Here is a 26,814-nt window from a genome sequence, read left to right on the forward strand (position 1 = left end):
CTACCTGGAGACGCGCTCGAAATGAGCGGACTTTCCTCCGCGTGTGTGGGCGAGTCCGTTAATTTCGAAAAGTACGGCGGACTTAGTACGCCGCATTAGTCCGCTGAAAAAGTGCCGTGTGTGGGCAAGTAGCCCGTTCGAAAATTCCGACGGACAGTTTGGCGGACGTCCGCCAGACTAAGTACGTCGGACAGACGGCTACATGTGTACGCGGCTTTACAGTTATGATGATACTCAAAACAATTATTATGGACGATGTTAATATTGTGTTATTTAAAACACTGTTGAATTGTTCACAAAAGAAATGTGATTGCTAATAAAGAGCAACATATTAACCCTTTCATGACTAAGCCTATTTTTGGAATTTGGTGTTTACAAGTTAAAATCCATATTTTTTGCTAGAAAATTACTTGGAACCCCCAAACATTATATATATATATATATTTTTTAGCAGAGACTCTAGAGAATAAAACGGCGATTGTTGCAATATTTTATGTCACACGGTATTTGCGCAGCGGTGTTTTAAACGCAACTTTTTGGGAAAAGGGACACTTTCACGAATAAAAAAAAAAAAAGGAAAATTAGCCCAATTTTTTGTGTAATGTGAAAGATAATGTTACGCCGAGTAAATAGATACCAAACATGTCACACTTAATAATTGCACGCACTTGTGGATTGACGACAAAGTACGGTACCTAAAAATCTCAATAGGCGACGCTTTAAATTTTTTTTTACGGTTACTAAGTTAGCGTTACAGAGGAGGTCTAGTGCTAGAATTATTGCTCTCGCTCTGACGATCGCGGCAATACCTCACATGTGTGATTTGAACACCGTTTACATACGCGGGCGCGACTTCCGTATGCGTTTTCTTTGCTTCACGAGCTCGGGCGGGCACTTTAAAAAAAAATTTTAATTTTTTTATTTATTTTTAAATGACTAAATTGTTTAAAAAAAAAAAAATTTGATCACTTTTATTGCTGTCACAAGGAATGTAAACATCCCTTGTGACAGTAATAGGTGGTGACAGGTACTCTTTATGGAGGGATCGGGGGTTTAAAAGACCCCCCACCCCTCCTTTACACTTCAATGTATTCAGATCGCTGAAAACGGCGATTCTGAATACCGGATATTTTTTTAAAACCGGCGCCATTGGCAGCCGAGTAAACGGGAAGTGACGTCATGACGTCGCTTCCATGTTTACGATGAGGAGACTGGAATGAAGCCAATTACAGCTTCGTTCCAGTGCCTCCCCAGCAGTCAGAGGCAGCGGAATTTGAATCGGTGCTCCCGATCGAGAGGGAGCACCGGTAACAGCGGCGGGAGGCGGCGGGAGGCGGGGACGTCCCCTCCCGCTCCTCCGGCATAACAGCCGAGCGGCTTTTAGCCGCATCGGTGGTTATGCCTGGATAGCCAATCGCCTGCTGAAAAAAACGGTACCGGGATGATGCCTGCAGGTGCGGGCATCATCCCGGTATACCCCCCGGAAGCCGAGTACGCACATCTGCGTACGCTCGGCGGGAAGGGGTTAAACACAAAACAGGTGAAAAGAGCGACCACTTCTACCCCCAGCATGATCCATGGTATGACAGCATTGATGTTCTTCTTTGAAATCCAGAACAGCTGATAGCGAGGAGCTGGAGCTAATGGTAAACACGATCAGGAATGAAAAAACGTATGCTGAGGTAGAATCCGTGGTCTGGACATTCCTTGATCCAGGAAAGCCACCAACAACAGAAAAAAGCAGGCCATAAATATTGAAAAAAAAGCAGGCTCCGACAAACAATGAGATTGAGTAGAACACATTTGATGTGTTTATAGCAATTCGTATTTTATCCCCCTTTTCACATGCCTCATTCTTTTGCTTTCATTGACTATTATTCCTAGAAATAATAGACTGGAAGATATTCCAAAAACCGTGACAAGTGTAAGAATAAAAATGCAGGTTGCAGTCAGAAGATCACTAAACATGGAAGCCATTGGTCCAGATTTTGATATGGTCAAGAGCAGATCTGATGCACTCACACCTTAGAAGAATACTTTTCTGATGCACAATTTACAAATTTTGTTTTGTTTATGCTAATTGCACGATCGGATTTTCCGATGGAAAATGTTGGATGTGAGGTTGTTGGCGGAAAGTCCGACCGTGTGTATGCTCTATCGGACATTTGTTGTCGGACTTTCTGCCAACAAATGTTGGCTAGCATTTTCTCAAATTTAAACAAGGCAGATTCTATTCTGCATCTCCTGTAAATGATCGGCAGGTCCAATCACATCGGTAGTGGGTCGCTTGCAGATTGCTCGCATGACCCAGATCCCAAAGAGGAATCAATGTATAGGCACATTGTTTCGCACAGCAGAGCCACTCTGCTGCAGTAAAAAGTACTCAATATAAACTACTAATAGGGTCAAAAGACCCACACCAATCCTAGAAGAGTATTTGTGTGTCAGCCATAGGTTGAAGGCTGTCAGTGTCCAAAAGGATTGGCATATATTAGCATAGCCTTTTGAAGCCCGACATGTTTCTCAACTAAGAGCTTCCTCAGGAGCTTGAGCATATATTGTATATAAATGAAAATATAACATGAGAAACTGATACAAGGCATAGAGTATATTCATTGAAAGTGTTTAATAATCATGGTTCACATTTTTTTGTTAGTGCAAGAGCCAGAACCATCCTCAGGTGCAGACAGGGTGACACAGTGGATGTGGGGACACATGCATGAAAGCAATTAACCACCAGGGAGCACCAGGGAGCATCCAGTGGGCCGCATTAACCAATGGATGACATCATCACCCAGGGTCTTCAACTGTTGTTGGATAGCTCTTTACTGAAGCTGGAGCTTACTGAAGCGGGAGCCAATCAAGTGACCGGACAAGAATACTTTCAGCATAGGCAAGTATACAGATCTTTCCTTTACAGGGTAGATAGAATAGAATAGGATTTAACAGTACATTTAGGTACACTTAGTGTTTGACTGAACTTCCACTTTAAGGTAAATATAGTCCAAAATTAGCTACAAATTTCTCTCAAAAAATACATGTCTGAATAAAAAGTTAGATCCACAACCTTGCTTCTCCCTCTTGGGCTCTGGTGAAGAGGGTATGCCCTAAAAATCCCTAAGCAATTTTTGCAGCAGGCTCATGTTGGCTGCTAGGGTTCATTAGTTGGAGATCTGTTCCTACTGGTTTTTCAGGATTTTCTGAGATACAGTATGCACTTACATCAAGTACATTATATTTAGATATAACCATATACCATATTTATCAGTGTATAACACATACTTTTCCCCCCTGAAAATAGAGGGCAAACAGTTCCTGTGTGTGATACGCCTATAATTTTTTTAACAATGATAATGGGATCAAGCGGTCCGCCTCAGGTGCCACACATTGGGGGGTGTGAGGTCGGCCACCTTGCCTCTCCTGGCCCAGGGACAGCACTGCCAACATAGTCTAAAGTTAGGAAAACATCACTGCCTGCCCCTTCTCATACACCGCTCCTTCTGTGTCAGTGTCATTGTAAAACGATGAGGTGGGAGGACTGTGTATTGTGCAGAGGTGGGGGGCTGTGTATTGTGCAGAGGTGGGGGGCTGTGTACTGTGCAGAGGTGGGGGATGTATATTGTGCAGAGGTGGGGGGCTGTGTATTGTGCAGAGTTGGGAGGGTTGTGTACTGTGCAGAGGTGGGGGGCTGTGTACTGTGCAGAGGTGGGGGATGTATATTGTGCAGAGGTGGGGGGCTGTGTATTGTGCAGAGTTGGGAGGGTTGTGTACTGTGCAGAGGTGGGGGGACTGTGTATTGTGCAGAGGTGGGGGGCTGTGTACTGTGCAGATGTGGGGGGCTGTGTACTGTGCAGATGTGGGGGGCTGTGTACTGTGCAGATGTGGGGGGCTGTGTACTGTACAGATGTGGGGACTGTGTACTGTGCAGAGATGGGGGCTGTGTATTGTGCAGAGGTGGGGGGGCTGTGTACTGGGCAGATGTGGGGGGCTGTGTATTGTGCAGAGGTGGGGGCTGTGTATTTTGCAGAGGTGGGGGATGTGTATTGTGCAGTGGTGGGGGCTGTGTATTGTACAGAGGTGGGGGGCTGTGTACTGTGCAGATGTGGGGGGCTGTGTACTGTGCAGATGTGGGGGGCTGTGTACTGTGCAGAGGTGGGGAGACTATGTATTGTGCAGAGATGGGGCATGTGTATTGTGCAGAGGTGGGGGGCTGTGTACTGTGCAGAGGTGGGGGGCTGTGTGTGCTGTGCAGAGGTGGGGGAGACTATGTATTGTGTAGAGGTGGGGGGCTGTGTACTGTACAGAGGTGGAGGGTGCTGTATACTGTGCAGAGGTGAGGCCTGTGTATTGTGCACAAGTGGGGGGGCGGCTGAGTACTGTACAGAGGTGGAAGGGGTTATATACTGTGCAGAGATGGGGCTGTGTATTGCGCACAGGTGGGGGCTGTGTACTGTACATACAGTATGTGGGGGGGCTGTGTACTGTGCTGAGGTGGGGGGCTGTGTACTGTGCAGAGGTGGGGCTGTGTAATGTAAAGAGGGCTGTGGAAATTTTTTTTCCTGAAACGTCCCTCTTAAAATTAGGGTGCGTGTTATACGCCGATAAATACGATATATAAAATGTATTGAGGATCATATATTATGCCAGCGAGCTCTCTGCTTATTTCGTATTGCCCAGAAAAATACCATTCAAAATAAAACCTTACCCACTCCTATAAACACTACCAATTACTACAAGCAGACTTGCCCTTGTAAAAACAGGAGACTGACTTGCTTAGTCATGCTCTTTAATAGCCTGTTTAACAGGAACTTTACGTCTCCCTTTATTGGATTTTTGCTTATTTTTTGGAGGGAACGGTAAGTAAAAACAGAGTTGGTATCTCTCCAGAATCCGGATTGGCTGAGTAATAGCGGACTTTATCCCATGATCAGTTGATTATGAGTTATAGTAGTGAACAGCAAAGTGCACTCCCGCTACTTGCAGGAGAAGTAGGGCCAAACGAGCTTTGGTCATACCTCTCCATTAATATGTTTTACCTGCTATGAAATTCTATGCTTTATCTCTATTAGTGTTTCTGAAAATTTGGTAAACTTAGTGCCACTAATCAGGAGAAAATGGATCACAATCCAACATTCAAGCACACAGAGATCTTCTCTTTGATGAGACTAAACACATGAATCCAGGCTTCCTTCAGTTTGGGGGTAACAACAATTAGGAAAAGAGACTGAACAGGGGTAAAGGAGAACATAACTAACAACAGGATCCAATATCCAATACTCAATGTGGTAAAAACATCAAATAAAAAGAGAAACATTGAAGCATAAAACATTACATAGAACAACAGAAGATAAAACATATTGCAGACAATATTTTTATACATTTTTATATTTCCATTGGTAGAGGTCGCCACGTTCTTCTCCATTTTTTTAGCATGTAGGTTAAGGGAAGCCATTGAGGAGGCTGTTGTGATAATTATAATAAAAATGGGGCCACAGATACAAATGAGATAAATGTTTTTTGGAGCAGTGTCATAAGTATCCGAGGAAGTGTTGGTGAAGATGTTGCCACCAATATTGGTCTTGGGTTTAATCAATGAAATGAAGATTGGAAAACAGCTAACGACAGATGCAATTTTAGATGCCAATACCAACCAATTTACAACCGTGTTGATCTTTAACTTCATCCATTGTAGAGGACGCCAGCTGCAGGTGGTGATTTTTGAGAAGTAAAAGAAAAAGAGGCTTGCAGTAAGCCAGGCACAAGATATGTTGCCGTACGCAGTCAGAAAAAACACGATGTAGGATGCATACGTTTCTTGGTAAATCTCAGGACAAATGTATTTCGATAAAATGTTAAAAGCCAACATAGATCCCTGACAAATGCTGGTTATACTCAGCGCCACCACAATGGCATCGCCGGCCTTTGCCTCTTGTCTTTTTCCATTGTGAAAACATATGACGAAGATGATAAAAATATTGTCCAATATTCCAACAACGGTCTCAAGGGCCAGAACAGCAAGAAAAGCTCCAGTTAGCAGTAGATTGAGATCCATGGGTTCCAATTATCTGCTCTGACGCTAGTATTTCTCTATGATAGGAAGTTCTTTAACAATAATTACAAAAGAAAGTTCAACCTCAGAAGCATACAACGTGTGCATCTAATATTTGTGTACATGACTTGAAGTAAGCTAGTTGTGCCTCTTTTGTGTTTTTTTTTTTTTTAGAACTGCTCAGTCATTCTGGTTGTCTTGGTATTTTATGACCTCACTATGGACAAGCTTTGAATAAATGCAAAATTTCACAGTATACACTTACTGTACATCTAACAGAGGTATCAATGCTTTTTTTTTTTTTTTAAATTTAAAAACTTTATTTAAAAATAAAAAATTAAGTAGAGTTCACACATGATACTGGCAACAGTATGATCAAACTTCACATCCGATGTGCAGTAACAATGGTTTTATCTATACCTACCAGGTAAACACAATTCTTCAGAGAGGAGGTCTGTCAATCCCGCACCTGATCTGTCGAAAATGGGATGACCTACTGAATAGGAGCCTGTCATCCCATGCACCATGGCACACATTAGCTTCTGAACCTTTTTGGTATAATTTATAATTTGAAAAGAATAGCAAAACAAATTGCAGTCCCTTAAACCTTCAAAAGGCCGGAGGAAGTCGGATTTAGTAGGGTTGAATAAGCATCTGAATAGACAAAGTCAGGCCATTTTTTTAAAAAAAAGTCCTCTATCGTATGATTTCTGTAATTTTTGTCAGCCAAACAGTAATTATAGGGGGCTTGTTGTTGTTTTACAGAAGATTGGAAAGCAGCTCTTCACTGGACTTAGCAATAATGACACAATAGAGTGTCTATAGGTCTGATGAAGCAGAAAGAATGCCGGATCCCAAAGCATTTCATAGTCAGTAAATTTGTGGGTTATGCACCAGACCTCAGTCCTAAAGTCATGAAGTCTATGACAAAACCAATTCACCCCTCCTTTAGCCAGCAGTCACTGAAGCCTAAATGCCAGGCCCACAATTAGCGGTGTGACTATCCGTTGGTTAACTTGACAAAAATTATTCAACTGATTTGCCCATCAAAACCATTTTTAGGTTCTGTGTCAACCAGCTTTGGACTTGTCTTGGTGGCATCTACGTGACATTAGTTTGAGATACTCCAGAGTTATATAGACAAGATGTGTCCATCAACCAAGATGAAAAGATCATTTTTATTTATGTGAGGTTTGATTTTGACCCACAAGATGGCGCTGTGTACTCTAGTGCCAGTACTGCTGTCTATAAATTGATCTTGTGTTTAATATTGGGCTTGTGTTAGGCCGCGTACACACGAGAGGATTGTCCGCCCAACTTAGTTCGTCAGACAATCCGACAGACAGTCCGTCCAACTTTTGAATGAACGGACTTGACCACACACGATGAACAGACAGTCCGCTGAAAGCTTGCGCGATAACGTATATAGCACGTACGACGGGACTAGAAATACGACGTCCAATACACTGCAATGCAACCTTCGGCCGTGGAAATCTTTTCTGAGCATGCGCCATACTTAGTCCGTCCAACTTGCCTACTCACGAGCGGACTGTCCGCTGAAACCAAGTTTGGACGGACAAAATTACGGAAATTCCGAAAGACTTGGTTCACCAGACAGTCCGCTGAAAAAGTCCGCTGAAGCCCACACACGAGTGGATTGTCCGCTGAAACACGGTTCAGCGGACTAAGTTGGGCGGACAATCCTCTCGTGTGTACGCGGCCTTAGTGGTATGAGCTTAAATTCCGGTTTGAGATACTTCAGAGATATATACTGTAGATACGTGCATTTGACTTACTCCGGTCCCGACCTGCATTGGACATACAGTAAAACCTTGGATTGTGAGAATAATTAATTCCGGAAACATGCTTGTAATCCAATGCACTCTTATATCAAAGAGAATTCCCCATAAGAAATATATAATAATAATGGAGTCTCAGTTGCTTCGCTCCGCAACAATTTATTCCTAGGTCCTTAAGTTTATAGTCCATATAAAAAGATTATAGCAAGGTTGTGTAACCATAAAATGTCCATCCACACGTGGAAGCCTCCACAAGGGGGTTAGAAGCAAAATCCAGCAGGAGCTCCAGAGTATAAAATAGAAAAAGGGGCTCCTCTAAGTTTACCAATATGCATGGGCGTCCGCAGGTAGAGGCAAGGGGGGGGCAAGTGCCCCCCCCCTGGAATCAGGGATCGGATCAGGATTGATGACCCCCATCACCCCTCTCTGTCACTGCCTCTCTCTCTCTCTCTCACCCCTCTGTCTTTTTCACCCCCCTCTCTCTCTGTCACCCCCTCTGTCTCTTTCTGTCACCCCCTCTCTCTCTCTATCACCCCGGACATGTATGCAGTTTCTGACAGTCTCTTGGGCTATGTATGCAGTCTCTGGTCATCTCTTGTGCCATGTATGCCATCTCTGACAGTCTCTTGGGCCATGTTCGCAGTCTGACAGTCTCTTGGGCCATGTCCACAGTCTCTAACAGTCTCTTGGGCCATGTCTGCAGTCTCTGACAGTCCCTTGGGCCATGTCTGCAGTCTCTGACCATCACCTGTACTACGTTTGCAGTCTATGACCGTGATAATGTGATAATGACATTGCCGAAAAGGGTCAGAGCATGGGTGACCTTAAAATGATGCCCCTCCCTGGAAAAAGTTCTGCGGACGCCCATGCCAATATGGTTACATTTAATGAAGGTACAACATTTAGCAACTCACAGAGTTGATAATTAAAACAGGCACATCTAAGTATGCAGGCACCCGGGATAAAGCTGTCCACATAGACCGTCCTTTGCACCTTTTCACCACTGTCAGTCTGCAATCATGACCGGGAAGACTACCCTGCAGTAGAGCGATCTGAATGTGAGGCTTGAAGGGCTTGTGAAGTGCATCATGGAAGGGATGACCTTGATGGCGGTGCTGAGGATGGTCTATGTGGACAGCTTTACCCCAGATGCCTTCATACTTAGATGTGCCTGTTTTAACTATCAACCATGTGAGTTGCTAAATGTGGTACCTTCATTAAATGTATCCAGATTTCTACACTGAGAGGCGCCTCTCTTCTCTTTTATACTCAGTTGTGACATGGCGATACTTGTATCTCAAGACATCTCTTGTATATCAAGTCAAAATGAATTTAAAAAATGTTCCTATCTTGCAAAATGCTCTCAAATCACGTTACTCTCAATCCAAGGTTTTAGTGTACTTCGATTAGGTTTTAAATTCCCATAGACCTATCTATGGGTGTACCAAACCTGTCTGACTTGAACAAAAACCCCTCAACTTGGGTCAGGGTAAGTTCACCTTTAGGAACATGTTACATGTTCCACCCGTTTTATGTGTGGAACGTGCAACATATTCGCAATGACAATGCAACTGCTGACCAACCCCCTCTCCCCCTTGTGACAGCAGTACAGAGAGAAGTTCCCCATGCTAGCTGTCACTTTTTTAAATCAGCATGGTAGTGCAGGGCTCCAGCCACACAGCCACATCATTTATTCACACAGCTCTGTGTGTGAATGAACTACAAGCCCCAACATCCTTTACGGTTGCTGGCTTGTAGTTCTCAATGAACTACCATGACACTGTGGAGCACCATGATAGTTCATTGATTCTTCCTGTCAGTGTATCTGCCTACGGGATGTATGGGATGTACGGGAAGTAGGGGAAGTATGGGATGTATTGGATATATGGGATGTATGGGATGTACGGGATGTATGGGATGTATGAGATGTAAAGGATGTATGGGATGTACGGGATGTACGGGATGTACGGGATGTATGGGATGTATGAGATGTAAAGGATGTACATGAAGTATGGGATGTACAGGAAGTATGGGATGTACAGGAAGTATGGGATGTACAGGAAGTATGGGATGTATGGGATGTATGGGATGTACGGGATGTATGGGATGTATGAGATGTAAAGGATGTACAGGAAGTATGGGATGTACGGGATGTATGGGATGTACGGGATGTATGGGATGTATGAGATGTAAAGGATGTACATGAAGTATGGGATGTACAGGAAGTATGGGATGTATGGGATGTATGGGATGTACGGGATGTATGGGATGTATGAGATGTAAAGTATGTACAGGAAGTATGGGATGTACAGGAAGTATGGGATGTACGGGATATATGGGATGTACGGGATGTATGGGATGTATGAGATGTAAAGGATTTACAGGAAGTATGGGTTGTACAGAAAGTATGGGATGTACGGGATGTATGGGATGTACGGGATGTACAGGATGTACGGGATGTATGGGATGTATGGGATGTGTGAGATGTAAAGGATGTATGGATGTATGGGATGTACGGGATGTGTGAGATGTAAAGGATGTACGGGGTTATGGGATGTACGGGATGTTTGGGATGTATGAGATGTAAAGGATTTACAGGATGTATGGGTTGTACAGAAAGTATGGGATGTACGGGATGTATGGGATGTACGGGATGTACAGGATGTACGGGATGTATGGGATGTACGGGATGTGTGAGATGTAAAGGATGTATGGATGTATGGGATGTACGGGATGTATGAGATGTAAAGGATGTACGGGGTTATGGGATGTACGGGATGTTTGGGATGTATGAGATGTAAAGGATTTACAGGATGTATGGGATGTAAAGGATGTACGGGATGTACGAGCACACATACACTGACAGATCTACCTGCAGGAGACCTGCATGGCACCAATGATCTGCTGATCAGCTGGTGCAATGCATTACAGGCTTTTTTTTTTTATTAAATAAATGCATTTTTTTTTTAGAAAAGTTAACTTATTCATTAACCACTTCAGCTCCAGAAAGTTTCACGCCCTTAATGACCAGGCCATTTTCATTGTGTTGCTTTAACTGACAATTGCGCAGTCGAGTACCCCAAAAAAATTGATGTCCTTTTTTTTCCCACAAATAGAGATTTATTTTGGTGGTATTGGATCACCTCTATGGTTTTTATTTTTGTGCTATAAACAAAAAAATACAGACCATGAAAAAAAAAGAAACCTCTTTGCTATAAAACATATCCAATAAAAAAAATGTAAAAAAAATCAAATTTCTCCATCAGTGTAGGACAATTTATATTCTGTTACATATTTTTGGTAAAAAAAAAGACAAACTCTGGGATAGATTTAAGGACTGTTTATTTTTTTTGTTATTGTTTTTATTAGTTATGGTGGGGATCAGTGGTTTTTAGTGGGACTGCGACATTGTGGCAGACAAATCTGACTCTTTTTGAGGACCAGTGACACCAATACAGTGATCATGCTAACAAAAAATGCACGGTCACGATATAAATGGTACTGGCAGGGAAGGGGTTAACACCAGGGGCAATCAAAGGGACAAATGTGTTCCCTATGAGTGCTTTCTAACTGTGTGGGGGATGGACTGACTGCAGAAAGAGAGAGATCGATGTTCCTAAATAGTAGGAACACAAGATCTCTCTCTTTCTGTCTGAGGCCGCGTACACACGCGCGGACTGTTCGCCCAACTTTGTCCGTCCAACAGTTTCGGCAAACAGTCCGCTCAAAATTAGCATGGACGGACATGCCCACACACGACGAACGAACAGTCTGCTGAAACCGTGCGCGATGACGTGAACGGCACGTACGACGGGACGAAAAATACGACGTCCTATACATTGCATTATAACTTTCGGCGTGTAAATCCTTTCTGAGCATGCGCGCAACTTTGTCTGACGAACAAGCCTACACACGAGCGGACTGTTCGCTGAAACAAGGTTTCAGCGGACAGTTTTTCGGAAATTCCGAAAAACCTTGTCCGTCCAACTGTCCGCTGAAACTGTCCGCTGAAGCCCCACACACGAGCGGACTGTCCGCACAAACCCTGTTCAGCGGACAAAGTTGGGCGAACAGTCCGCGCGTGTGTACGCGGCCTGACAGAATGATGGTCTGCCTGGTTTACATAGGCAGACCACTGTACTGTCATTCCTCTGAATGATTGCACGTGGCTGGCAGCCATCGCAGCCGCTGGACCTGCTGATTGTCTCCCGCTGTGTTCAATCACAGCCGGAGCCTGACTCCAGGCGGCGTGCGTGCGTCCTAGATCCGATAGAAGAAATCACATACACTCTCAGGGCTGGGCTCAGCCCTTCCTTCCCAAAGCTAGCTGCTCAGCTGTCGGATAATTTCCAGCTCCTATCTCTCCCCAGTGACTCACCTGTTGATGATATCCTGCTCGTAAGTCCTGCCTACTTAAGCTGTCCAGTCCAGATCCTCTCTGCCTTCGCCTTGGTCACATCTCTGAGATGCTCTCCTGTGTTCCTGTTAGTCCTTGTACACACGGTCGGAGATTCCGTCAGAATGTTTCCTATCGGACCGTTTTTGTGTGTGGTCTGCATCGGACTGTTTCCGTCGGAATATCCGACGGACCAACTTTTCCAACTTGCCCGTAAAATTTTCAGACAAAATGCTCCTATCGGAAATACTCTGATCATGTGTAGCCTACTCCGACGGATAAAGTGTCACGCATGCTCAGATCAAATTCCTAGGCCAAAGCTATTGGCTACTAGCCTGAACGTAGTCCCGTCGTAACGAAATAACTTCATCACGTTATGTACAATCGGATTTTCTGACAACTTAGTCCGACCGTGTATATGCAACATCACTTCCGGATCTCTTCCGGAATTAATCCGTCGGAATTATTCCGACGGATTTGGTTGTCGGAATCTCCGACCGAAGGGCTAAAAGACTTGCTTGGCTGACATTCCTTCTGGCTCCAGATCCTGCTTGCTCTTCTACTACACCCATCTCTGGCTCCCTGACGTTTTGGCTTGTCTGACTATCCGTTCCCGTTCCTGAACTCTGGCTATGTTTTGACAACATTTTCTCTGTTTATCTTTTTTTATTATTATTAAACACGTGTGATTTAACTGCACTTCTGTCTCAGTATGATTCATGGTTTCTGACATACGGGTACTTGATTTTGCACTTAAGGGCCGCCCTGCCGCTGTAAATTTATGTGGGGCGGTCCTTAACCACTTAAGGACTGCCGCATGCCAATGTATGTCATTGCAATGGCATGTACATGCACAAGCATGTACATGTACGTGCTTGGCTTCCAGCGGGTGGGGGGTCCAAACGGACCCCCTCCCGCTGGATGCAGCAGTCCGGTTCGCTTCAGGAGCGATCCGTGATGAGGGGATGGCCGTTGGTTTCTGGCCATCCCCTCTCGATCGCTCCTGGCGAATGAGAAGCTTCCTCCCACTGTGTATTGTATACACAGGCAGGGAGGAAGTGATATCATTCTCCTCGGGGCAGTCTTATTGAGCTAGTTGTTTTTTTAGGTTCACCGCCAGGTTTTTATAGTGCTAGGTACCCCGATATACTACCCAATAATGGTTTTAACCCCCTGATTGCCCCTAATTAACCCTTTCACTCCCTTTTGCCAGTGTCACTAAGCGATCATTTTTCTGATCGCTGCATTAGTGTTGCTAGTGTCGCTAGGTAGCTAGTTACTTTTTTAGGTTCACCGCCAGGTTTTTATAGCGCTAGGTACCCCGATATACTACCCAATAATGGTTTTAACCCCCTGATTGCCCCTAGTTAACCCTTTCACCCCCTTTTGCCAGTGTCACTAAGCAATCATTTTTCTGATCGCTGCATTAGTGTTGCTAGTGTCGCTAGGTAGCTAGTTATTTTTTTAGGTTCACCGCCAGGTTTTTATAGCGCTAGGTACCCCCATATACTACCCAATAATGGTTTTAACCCTCTGATTGCCCCTAGTTAACCCTTTCACCAGCGATCACCGTATAAGTGTCACTGGTGATGCTGGTTAGCCAGTTAGTTATTTAGGTTCCCCGTCAGGTTTTTATATAGCGCCAGGGACCCCCATATACTACCTAATAAAAATTTGAACCCCCTGATTGCCCCTAGTTAACCCTTTCACCAGTGATCACCGTATAAGTGTTACGGGTGACTCTGGTTAGTTAGCTTTTTATAGCATCAGGGCACCCACCATTTATTACCCAATAAAGGTTTAACCCCCTGATTACCCGGCGGGTGATATCAATTGGGTTTTAGGGTCGGGGTCTGCGTCGCCCCAGGCAGCGCTAGGTTAGTGCCAGTACCGCTAACACCTACGCGCAAAGCATACACCTCCCGTAGTGGTATAGAATCTGAACAGATCAATATCTGATCTGATCAGATCTATACTAGCATCCCCAGCAGTTTAGGGTTCCAAAAAAACGCATTGTTAGCGGGATCAGCCCAGATACCTGCTAGCACCTGCGTTTTGCCCCTAAGCCCAGCCCACCCAAGTGCAGTATCGTTCGATCACTGTCACTTACAAAACACTAAACACATAACTGCAGTGATTGCAGAGTCAGGCCTGATCCCTGCGATCGCTAACAGTTTTTTTTGGTAGCGTTTTATATTTAAATCCGGAAAGGCAGTGCTTGGTTTTCGGGGTCCAGTACGTGGCTAGGCTCCTAAAAAGTCCCCCACATGTGGTATCCCCGTACTCGGGAGAAGCAGCAGAATTTATTTTGGGGTGTAATTTGACTTATGCCCATAGCATGTGTGAGCAATATATCATTTAGTGACAACTTTGTGCAAAAAAAAAAAATTGTAATATTCCTGCAACTTGTGGCAAAATATAAAATATTTCATGGACTCAACATGCCTCTCAGTAAATAGCTTTGGGTGTCTACTTTCCAAAATGGGGTCATTTGGGGGGGTTTGTGTTATTTTGGCATTTTATGGCCTTTGAAACCGTGATAGGTAGTGAGGAGTGAAATCAAAAATTTGCACCCTTAGAAACCCTGAAGGCAGTGATTGGTTTTCGGGTGCCGTACGCGGCTAGACTCCCAAAAAATCCCTCATATGTGGTATCCCCCTACTCAGGAGAAGCAGCAAAATATATTTTGAGGTGCAATTCCACATATAACTATGGCATGTGTGAGCAATATATCATTTAGTGACAACTTTTTGTAAACTTTTTTTTTATTTTTTTGTGTCATTATTCAATCACTTGGGACAAAAAAAATATTCAATGGGCTCAACATGCCCCTCAGCAATTTCCTTGGGGTGTCTACTTTCCAAAATGGGGTCATTTGGGGGGGTTTTGTGTTATTTTGGCATTTTATGGCCTTCGAAACTGTGATAGGTAGTGAGGAGTGAAATCAAAAATTTGCACCCTTAGAGATCCTGAAGGCAGTGATTGGTTTTCGGGGTGCCGTACGCAGCTAGACTCTCAAAAAGTCCCACATATGTGGTATCCCCGTACTCAGGAGAAGCAGAAGAATATATTTTGGGGTGCAATTCCACATATAACTTTGGCATGTGTGAGCAATATATCATTTAGTGACAACTTTTTGTAAACTTTTTTTTTTTTGTGTCATTATTCAATCACTTGGGACAAAAAAAAAATATTCAATGGGCTCAACATGCCTCTCAGAAATTTCCTTGGGGTGTCTACTTTCCAAAATGGGGTCATTTGGGGGGGGGGGGGGTTTGTACTGCCCTGCCATTTTAGCACCTCAAGAAATGAGATAAGCAGTCATAAATTAAAAGCTGTGTAAATTCCAGAAAATGTACTCTAGTTTGTAGACGCTATAACTTTTGCGCAAACCAAAAAATATACGCTTATTGACATTTTTTTTACTAAAGACATGTGGCTGAATACATTTTGCCCTAAATGTATGACTAAGATTTAGTTTATTCGATTTTTCTTATAACAAAAAGTAGAAAATATATTTTTTTTCTCAAAATTTTCGGTCTTTTTCCATTTATATCGCAAAAAATAAAAATCGCAGAGGCAATCAAATACCACCAAAAGAAAGCTCTATTTGTGGGAAGAAAAGGACGCAAATTTCGTTTGGGTACAACATTGCATGACCGCGCAATTACCAGTTAAAGCAGTGCAGTGCGAAATTGTAAAAAGACCTCTGGTCCTTAGGCTGTTAAATGGTCAGGGGGTGAAGTGGTTAAGTGGTTAAGGATAGGCACTACAAGAAATATATTGCACTGTATAGCCCACATGAATACATTTCTAATGAATAAAATGTGGATTAAAATGTATCTAAAAAGTGTTGATGTATACTGTATGGGAGTTGTTTGCCTGGTGATATGTTCTCTACAAGTTACCAGTTTGTAGGTGCATTTTAATCCACATTTTACTCATTAAAATGTGTTTTTTTTCTATCTAATCTACTCAGTTTTCTTGCTTTGTCAAGTCACTGGAAAATGGCTAACAGAAAAATATAAGCTCACTGTAGGGGCAGGGCTAAGGCAAAGATTGAATGGAGGTCTGGACTAATTGAACCTCAGTTCCATCTTGCCTTCGGTGACCCCCCCCCCCCCCCCCCATCGATCACCTCAGAGCTTTTCCTCACACTGCAGCTGGCATGTCCTTGCGGCTTTCCATGGTCGGTGTCCCGGTTGGTCCTAGTGATCCATAAATGCCTGAGCCAGCCTTACTGCCTTGTGGTAACATTGTCATTCAGATTTGTACTGTTTTAACCGATTCCCGACCGGCACACGCCGATGTACGTCAGCAGAATGGCACGGCTGCGCAAATGGGCATACCTGTATGTCCCTTGAAATTTGCCACTGTGCCATTGCGTACACGCTACCGGCAGTGCGCATGTGCCGGCTTGGAACTCCGTGAGTAGGATCATGGGTATACCCGCGATTGTCTCATGGAGAGGAAGAATTGGGAGATACGAATGTAAACAAGTATCTCCCCATTCTGCCTAGTGACAGGACACTGATTTCTGGTGTTGCATACACACGGTCGGACAAAGTTGTCGGAAAATACGATCGTTCGGAACGTGATGACGTTCGTTCGTCTTTCCGACGGGAACTACGTTCAGGCTAGTAGCCAATAGCTTTGCTCTCGTACTTTGATCTGAGCATGCGTGGCACTTTGTCCGATTGGAATTCACTACACACGATTGGAAAAAGTCCGATTGGGTTTTGTTGTTGGAAAATTTTAAATCCCACTCTCAAATTTTTCCCCGTCGGAATTACAGACGGAAAAAGTGCAATAGAGCCCACACACGATCGGATTTTCCGACAATATGATCCGATCAAACCTTTTCCGTCTGAATTTCTGACCGTGTGTACGGGGCATAAGGCTTGCATATAAGAGCAGGGGGTCTCAAACTGGTGGCCTTCCAGCTGTTGCAAAACTACAAGTCCCATCATGCCTCTGCCTGTGGAAGTCATGCTTGTAACTGTCAGTCATGCCATGCCTCATGGGACTTGTAGTTTTGCAACAGCTGGAGGGCCGCCAGTTTGAGACCCCTGTATTAGAGGCATCTGGTGAGTTTGACCCCCTGGGGGATTGTGGTGCACATGGTGGAATACGGATTTCTTTATTCTCTGGTGGAAGGCACACTTGCATAACAACTATAGATTACCTTTAACACCTCAGATATTTTGAAATGTCCCTATCACCCTGAATGCTTTTAATGCTTTCAACTGTTCTACCTTAACCGTCTGCTACATATTAATTTATAACTAGGGTGTTTGCCACTGGTTTATAATATTATCATATTATTAATTTAACCACTTGCCGCCCGCCCTATAGGCAATTGACGGCGGCAAAGTGGTTTCATAATCCTGACCGGACGTCATATGACGTGATCAGGATTATGAGCCGCTGCGCGCTCCCGGGGGCGCGCATTGCGGCGATCGTTGTTGCGGGGTGTCAGTCTGACACCCGGCAACTACGATCTCGGTAAAGAGTCTCCGACGGAGACTCTTTACCACGTGATCAGCCGCTGATCACAGTGTAAATGGGAAGAGCCGGTGATCGGCTTTCCCTCACTCGCGTCTGTCAGATGCGAGTAGAGGAGAGCCGATCGGCTGCTCCTCTGACAGGGGGCGTCTGTGCTGATCGATTATCAGCCCAGCCCCCCAGAGGATGCCCACACTGGACCACCAGGGATGCCACCAGACCACCAGGGAAAAGGTAATCCTCCCTAGACCACCAGGGATGCCAGTCAGCACAATGGGTGCCAATCAGTGCCCATAATGGATGCCAATCAGTGCCCACAATGGGCATCACTGATTGGCATGCATTATTGTTTGGCACTGATTGGCATCCATTACTATAGTATAACACCAATGCCGCCTATGAGTGCCCACCTGTGCCGCCTATGAGTGCCCACCTGTGCCGCCTATGAGTGCCCACCTGTGCCGCATATCAGTGCCCACCTGTGCCGCCTATCAGTGCCCACCTGTGCCGCCTATCCATGCCCATCCATGCCCATCTGTGCCGCCTATCCATGCCCATCTGTGACGCCTATCCATGCCCATCTGTGCCGCCCATCTGTGCCACCCATCTGTGCCGCCCATCCGTGCCGCCCATCCGTGCCAGCTATCAGTGCCAATTTGTGCCACCTATCAGTGTCCGTCCGTGTCGCACATCCGTGTCGCCCATCCGTGTCGCCCATCAGTGCCGCCTATCAGTGCCACTTCATTGGTGCCACATTGGTGCCCATCAGTGCCGCCTTATCAGTGCCCATCAGTGTAGCCCCATCAGTGCCCATCAGTGAAGGAGAAAACGTACTTATTTACAAAGTTTTGAAACTGAAACAAAAAAAACATTTTTTTTTTCAAAATTTTCGGTATTTTTTTATTTGTAACGCAAAAAATAAAAACCGTAGAGTTGATCAAATACCACCAAAATAAAGCTCTATTTGTGGGAAAAAATGATAAAAATTTCATTTGGGTACAGTGTAGCACGACCGCGCAATTGTCATTCAAAGTGCGACAGTGCTGAAAGCTCAAAATTGGTCTGGGCAGGAAGGTGTTTAAGTGCCCCCCTGATATTGAAGTGGTTAATTATTAGCACTGTTTTAGTATTGATAACGTTCAGTGTTTGGACTCTTTTTATATTTATACTACCTGTTGACATTATAAATTATAGAAACAACTGAATACATTGTGTTTACAAAGTGTTAATCAGGATACAGGTGTTTCATAGATGGAAATGCAGCTTATTTGCTTTACAGAAACAAATGCATGATGAAATCATTTGCTTTTCAGATATTCTATCCGAGTGCTGGAAGCATCCCGACACGACAGTCTTCAATTTCCATTTATTTGTATGGACAATGTTAACTGAAACTCTTGGACTTTTGCATGTCCTGAAATTAATCAATAGGAAATTGACCTGGAGAATTATGAGGTTTATTATATGCAGTATATTCAGTGTATACAGTATATGGCTCTGACCAAAAGTCTTAAACACTTGAGAAATATTACTATAAAATTACTATTATTATTATTTTTTTTAAAAGAAGTTTATTTATATATTTTTGAAAATACATGAATGGCAGATAGGGATGAGCTCGGTGTTCGACTTGAACATCGGCCATTCGTCTGTTCGGCAAATTCAGAAATTTGTGGACCGTTCGCACCAAATTTGTGTGGCAAGAACGGCCCACAATGCACTACGCCATCGCAGTGCATTGCTGGCTCATGATTGGCCAAGCATGTACTGTGACCCCCCATACTTGGCCAATCACAGCGCCGGCAGCGAGGAGAGCCATAATTGGCCACAGGCAGGATGCTTGTGGCCAATTATAGCTCTGGGGGTTTAGTACCCGCCCCACACTATATAAGGCCACCAGCCCAGCGGCCTTGTGTAGTGTGTTCCAGCGTGCAGGAAAAGGGCTAGATAGGCAGGGGCAGGTTGTTCTTTTCTCAGGCATCTTAAAGTTAAAGTGGTGTTGTGTGCCTCCAGCACAGTATACACCTGTATCTACCCTTTATTGCTAGTGTTCTCTAATTAAGGCATCTGCAGAAATTAGTGGGTGTTGTGTGCCGCCAGCACAGTATACACCTGTATATACCCTTTATTGCTGGTGTTCCTTAATAAAGGCATCTGCAGGAGTTAGTGGGTGTTGTGTGCCTCCAGCACAGTATACACCTGAAGATACCCCTTATTGCTGGTGTTGTCTGTTGCATATCTTGTATATTAGCCTTTAAAATTAGCACTTTTGATTTTGAACGTTCGTGTCCCATAGTCTTTAATAGGGTTCTAAAGTTCATACAAATTTTAGGTCCGTTCGAAGGTTCTGTGCGAACCGAAACGGGGGTGGTGTTTGGCTCATCCCTAATAGCAGATGGCAAATTGCACATTTGCTGGTGTGCAAATACAAGAAATTTTACATACACACACACACACACACACACACACACATACACACCTTCTAACATTCTGAACTTATACAACTTATACACTATTTGCATATTAAATAGAATAAGGGAAATGAACTGATCGCTAAAAAGGTGTGCATGTGTGTGTGTGTTGGGGGGGCACAATTCCAATATAATTTTGTCAAGGCATATTACCAAGTGTAGTGAGCCAGGGATTGGGAGGAGTGGCTGTGCTGACATCATCGCGTTGCTAATCTGAGTAGATGGGTGTTCGCAAGCCGGCCAGCTTTTAACCCTGATTTTTTTTATTCCTTACTTCCTATAATGCCGCGTACACACGACCGGACTTTCCGGCAGACTAGGTTCCGACGGGATCAATCCATCGGACAATCCGATCGTGTGTGGGCTAGTCCTATCATTTTTCATTATAAAAACCCGATGGACCTAGAAATAGAACATGTTTCAAATCTGTCCGATGGACTCAATTCCTATCGGGAAAACCGTTCATCTGTATGCTGGTCCGACGGACCAAATATGACTCAAGGGAAGCTATTGGCTACTGGCTATTGAACTTCCTTTTTTTAGTCCCGTCTTACGTCATCATGTTCAAAACGGCCAAGTCCCTTTCGTTCGGAAGTCCTTCGGAACTCCGCTGAAAAGTCAGTCGGGAAGACTGTCGGACCTAGTCTGCCAGAAAGTCCGGTCGTGTGTATGTGGCATAAGTGCAATTTTTTTAACCACTTGCTTACTGGGCACTTAAACCCCCCTCCTATCCAGACCAATTTTCAGCTTTCAGCGCTGTCGCACTTTGAATGACAATTGCGTGGTCATACAACACTGTACTCAAATTAAATTTTCATCATTTTTTTCCCCCAAATAGAGCTTTCTTTTGGTGGTATTTGATCACCTGTGCAATTTTTATTTTTTGTTAAAAAAATGTAAAATATAAAAAAAAAATTTAAAAATACTTTTTTTATTATGTTATAAAATTTTAAAAGGGTAGTTTTTGTCCATCATTGATGTATGCTGATGATCCGGCGATACCGTATGAGTGTGGATCCAGGTTGCGGCCTTCAGCTAAGTCTCCAGGCTCCTTTAGAGAAACCAGCCCTGTGCACGGTCTTCTCCTGAAAGAGTCCTCCCCTCTGGTTCTTCAGTTGTTAGGCCTCTCCCTTCTGATGAGAGGGCATCGGACCATCCCTGGATCAGTAGGCCCCAAAAGACACAGGATGCCTAGTTCTGCACCCCAGGCCAGGAGGGCCATGGGGCTGGGTTAGGAGGAGCATCAGAACCAAACAGACAGAAAGTAATGCCCGCCAAAATGGCGTCGGTACCTTAAATATCACCCCCCAGAATGCACAGCAGGAAAACACCACTAGTGATGGCTGAACGGTTCGCCCGGCGGTCGTTTTGCGGCGAATTTCGGTCATTCGCGGCCCGCTCGTTCTCTTGCCTTTTGCCGTCGTTCGCCCCGGCGGACTTACGTGTTTAATGTGTAAAAGAACTTTGACCTATGATGACACATCCATCATGGGGTACAGGACAGTCAATTGAGACATGACAGCACATGGACACTTGGACATTCCCCCTAACCTATAAATACACCCGATCCGGCGGCCATTTTACATTCTTTCTTCTGTCACTATAGGGAAAGGTTGCTGTGTGGAGTAGGGAGAGATAAAACGCTAGCTATTTGGTACACAAAAGTTCTTTTCAGGACTGGTATAGGTGTTAGGTGTTTATAGGTTTGCTGTGCTACTGATTCTTGCAGCAGCCTGAGTGTCTTTTGTCAGTTTAGAGAAAGGGACAGAGCGCTGTGTCTGCTGCAATTTTAGGGACAGCCAGATTAGTCATTATCATCATCATCATCATTAGCTGTTACTATTAGGTCCACAAAAGAGCTATTCCAGTAACCACTAATCATTTAATCATTCCAGTCTCCTCTTTTTTGCCACTTTGTATAGGGACAGGAAGGAAGCAGTGTGTCAGGCAGTGAGGGTCAGTTTAAAGAGTTGCTGTTACTATTAGTTCCACAAAGGTTCTTTTCAGGACTGGTATCAGTGGTATGGTAATAGGCTTGTACACGTATAATATTCTTTCTTCCAAATACAGAAAGAATATTATACTTGACTACTGCCCTTCTGCTGCAGTCTGCTAAACATTCACAACTCACTTGTTCCACAAAGCTCTTTATCAGGACTGGTAACTTGGCCTGTCTAGGGTGCTACGGTACATAGGGTTGAGTGAGGTACAGTCTGCTGTTCTGTAAGGACCGCTATCGGTCCACAATAGATAGGGTTGAGGTGCACCACTGCTGACCGCTGCCTTATACTGCAGCAGTCCTTCATTGGTATAGGGACTGAAGTACAGTCTGCTAATCACTAACACACAACCTGCTTGGTCCACAAAAGTTCCTATAAGGACTGGTAACTTGGTCTAGGGTGCTACAGTACATAGGGTTGAGTGCGGTACAGTCTGCTGTTCTGTAAGGACCGCTATCGGTCCACAATAGATAGGGTTGAGGTGCACCACTGCTGACCGCTGCCTTATACTGCAGCAGTCCTTCATTGGTATAGGGACTGATGTACAGTCTGCTAATCACTAACACACAACCTGCTTGGTCCAAAAAAGTTCTTATAAGGACTGGTAACTTGGTCTAGGGTGCTACAGTACATAGGGTTGAGTGCGGTACAGTCTGCTGTTCTGTAAGGACCGCTATCGGTCCACAATAGATAGGGTTGAGGTGCACCACTGCTGACCGCTGCCCTATACTGCAGCAGTCCTTCATTGGTATAGGGACTGACGTACAGTCTGCTAATCAGTCACACACAATCTACTGGGTCCACAAAGGTCCTTATAAGGACTGGTAACTTGGTGAAGGGTGCTACAGTACATAGGTTTGAGTGTGGTACAGTCTGCTGTTCTGTAAGGACCGCTATCGGTCCACAATAGATAGGGTTGAGGTGCACCACTGCTGACCGCTGCCCTATACTGCAGCAGTCCTTCAGCAGTATAGGGAATGACGTACAGTCTGCTAATCAGTCACACACAACCTACTGGGTCCAAAAAGGTCCTTATAAGGACTGGTAACTTGGTGAAGGGTGCTACAGTACATAGGGTTGAGTGAGGTACAGTCTGCTGTTCTGTAAGGACCGCTATCGGTCCACAATAGATAGGGTTGAGGTGCACCACTGCTGACCGCTGCCCTATACTGCAGCAGTCCTTCAGCAGTATAGGGACTGACGTACAGTCTGCTAATCAGTCACACACAACCTACTTGGTCCACAAATGTCCTTATAAGGACTGGCAACTTGGTGAAGGGTGCTACAGTACATAGGGTTGAGTGAGGTACAGTCTGCTGTTCTGTAAGGACCGGTATCGGTCCACAATAGATAGGGTTGAGGTGCACCACTGCTGACCGCTGCCCTATACTGCAGCAGTCCTTCATCGATATAGGGACTAAGAGTTTTGTCACAGGGTCATTTAAAAAATGACAGGCAGAGGAAGAGGCAGGCCCTTCCGCAGGGGTGGTAGGGGTAGGGCAGGAGCACCAGCCTTGAGCCAAAGTGGGAAGTTGCAGAAGGTGCGTTCAATTACTTTAAAGGACGCACCAGACTTGGTTGAGTGGCTTACTCAGCCTTACTCTTCTGCACCCTCCTCATCCTCTCGATCTGCACCCTCTTCTTCACTCTCTGCTATGTGCACCCCCAAAGACACTACCACCAATTTCATATATCATGTCATATTTCTACTGGGGCTGCTTATGAGGGGATCATACCATCCCTGTGCTGTGCTGACTTCCTCCTGGGGGTTCTTATTATGAGGGGATCACACCATCCCTGTCCTGTGCTGATTTACTCGTGGGGGTTCTTATTATGAGGGGATCACACCATCCCTGTGCTGTGCTGATTTTCTCCTGGGCCTGCTTATTATGAGGGGATCACACCATCCCTGTGCTGTGCTGACTTCCTCCTGGGGGTTCTTATTATGAGGGGATCACACCATCCCTGTGCTGTGCTGACTTACTCCTGGGGGTTCTTATTATGAGGGGATCACACCATCCCTGTGCTGTGCTGACTTACTCCTGGGGGTTCTTATTATGAGGGGATCACACCATCCCTGTGCTGTGCTGACTTACTCCTGGGGGTTCTTTTTATGAGGGGATCACACCATCCCTGTGCTGTGCTGACTTACTCCTGGGGGTTCTTATTATGAGGGGATCACACCATCCCTGTGCTGTGCTGATTTTCTCCTGGGCCTGCTTATTATGAGGGGATCACACCATCCCTGTGCTGTGCTGACTTCCTCCTGGGGCTGCTTACGGTGCTGCTGTCAGTGCTGTATATCACGGTGCTGGTGTGAGTGCTTAATGTCACGCTGCTGATGTCAGTGCTCTCTATCACGGTGCTGCTGTCGGTGCTGTATATCACGGTGCTGGTGTGAGTGCTTAATGTCACGCTGCTGATGTCAGTGCTCTCTATTACGGTGCTGCTGTCAGTGCTGTATATCACGGTGCTGCTGTCAGTGCTGTATGTCACGCTTCTGATGTCAGTGCTGTATGTCACGCTTCTGATGTCAGTGCTCTCTATCACGGTGCTGCTGTCAGTGCTGTATATCACGGTGCTGATGTCAGTGCTGTATGTCACGCTTCTGATGTCAGTGCTCTCTATCACGGTGCTGTTGTCAGATGACTCTATCACGGTGCAGGTGTCATTGCTGTATGTCACGCTGCTGGTGATCATCTCCTGCACCCTCTTCTTTGCCTACCCTGGTCCCTGACCTTCCCTCTCCTCCATTGCCTTCATGCGCTTCACAGTCCAAAATTGGCAGAACAATTTCCCATATAAAAAAAGAATGCTTGTAGTTATCGATCCCAAATTCACCTCATACATGTGTTATGTCATTGGCCATGTGGTGGGACTATGTTTGCCCTGCTAATAATTATTTTGTGGCTGCAAATTTGACCTAAAGGTTTGCGAAGTTCGCCTCCCATTGAAGTCAATGGGGCCCGCCGCGAACGTTCCGTTTCGCGAACTATCGGCCACGTTCGCGGTCCGCGTTCGCAAAACGTCCCGTCGGAAGTTCGTCCATCACTAATGATGAAATCATTTGTTTTTCAGATATATATTTTTTTTTTATTTCAATATTTCTTTATTGAATTTTAATATTTGAATAAACAAGGTATACAGACGTTATAGCAAGTCAGATGTTCCGATTGGAGCGCAACCAGCAGTATAAAAAGAATACAGAACAGTTATTAGTTTAAAGTGGTTGTAAACCCTTACAACCAACTTTGACCTACAGGTAAGCCTAGATTAAGGCTTACCTTTAGGTCCAAGAAAATATATATGCCGAAAGACAGGCATGCCGTAGACAGTGGCGCGCAGGCGCACTGAGCGCGCCGCTGACAATGGCGATACACCACGAGTGGCGGCTCCCGTGCGCATGCGTGGGAGTGACATCATCGCGGCTTCGCCAAATGACAGCGGTGGAGCAGCAAGACCCACCAAGAAGATGGACACTCCGGACTACAGGGGACAGCGATGACTTCGGTGGCTCCTGTGTCAGGTAAGTAAGTGACACATAATGGACTACTATGCGATGCGATGCGATGCATAGTAGTCCATTATGCTTTACCTTTTCAGGGAATCAAAGAGGAAGTAAACCCTTTGTGCCTGGCAGACACGCAGGTGACAACACCCGCCGCGCTATCAACCTGGTCGAGGTGGAAGGACCAACAAACCAGCACTCCTACTTAGCTTAGAAAAGGCCTTTGATAGGCTTAGCTGGCCTTATATGTTCGCCACGCTCAAGGTTTATGGGTTTAGGGGCCCCTTTTTGAGGGCACTGGAAGCTTTATACTCAACGGTCACTGCCCAGGTACAGATATCGTCCTTTCTGTCGCCTCGCTTCCCCCTGTTGAATGGTACTCGGCAGGGGTGTCCTCTATCTCCGCTAATATTTATTCTATGTCTGGAACCCCTGGCCGAGGCTGTACGCTCTCATCCAGATATCCGTGGGGTGGTGATGCGACAGGGAGAGTACAAATTATCACTTTTTGCTGTCGACGTCTTGCTAACTATTACCAATCCACAGATATCCCTCCCCTCATTGCACAAGCTACTGACATCCTTTGGGGGTATTTCTGGGTACAAGGTTAACACCTCTAAGGCTGAGGCCCTCCCCATACACATCCCTGCTACACAACTTTCTAGACTAAAAGAATCTTATCCCTACAGATGGTGCAGTGATTCACTCAAGTACCTGGGGGTTTTTCTGACCCCTTCTTACTCCCACCTGTTCCGTGCGAACTTTCCTGCCGTGTTTCAGGATATAAATAATTCACTACTGACCTGGTCTAAATACCCTTTATCCCTGCTGGGCAGGATCAACGTTCTTAAAATGTCAGTCTTGCCCAGACTGCTCTACCACTTTGAGACACTGCCAGTTGCCGTTCCGACCCCTCAGCTTAAACTTCTCTGACGACGTTTCCTTAAATTTATATGGGCTGATAGGTCTCATCTCTTTGCCAGCTCTGTGGTGTTTGCGCCTGCGGGTCGGGGGGGGGGGTTGGGTGCTCTGGATATTGTGAAATATTATCAAGCTACCCATTTACGAATTATTGCTACCTGATCC

At 45.1% G+C, this 26,814-nt stretch overlaps 1 protein-coding gene across 1 annotated transcript; it reads right to left on the reverse strand.

Annotated features, from left to right (window-relative positions):
• Window positions 1-5,119: 5,119 nt before the first annotated feature.
• On the reverse strand, window positions 5,120-6,052 carry LOC143925295 (taste receptor type 2 member 8-like). The gene has a single exon (XM_077449878.1). It carries the CDS (start codon window positions 6,050-6,052, stop codon window positions 5,120-5,122), a length of 933 nt encoding a protein of 310 aa, XP_077306004.1.
• Between the last annotated feature and the right edge of the window lie 20,762 nt (window positions 6,053-26,814).

The sequence above is a fragment of the Lithobates pipiens genome, unplaced genomic scaffold (assembly GCF_037356315.1).
Source record: "Lithobates pipiens isolate NorthernLeopardFrog02 unplaced genomic scaffold, aLitPip1_a1.2 Scaffold_22, whole genome shotgun sequence".
Lineage (NCBI taxonomy): Eukaryota > Metazoa > Chordata > Amphibia > Anura > Ranidae > Lithobates > Lithobates pipiens.

Coding starts and splice junctions, on each gene's coding strand:
- LOC143925295 (XM_077449878.1), bottom strand. CDS start 6,052: ATGGATCTCAATCTACTGCTAACTGGAGCTTTTCTTGCTGTTCTGGCC.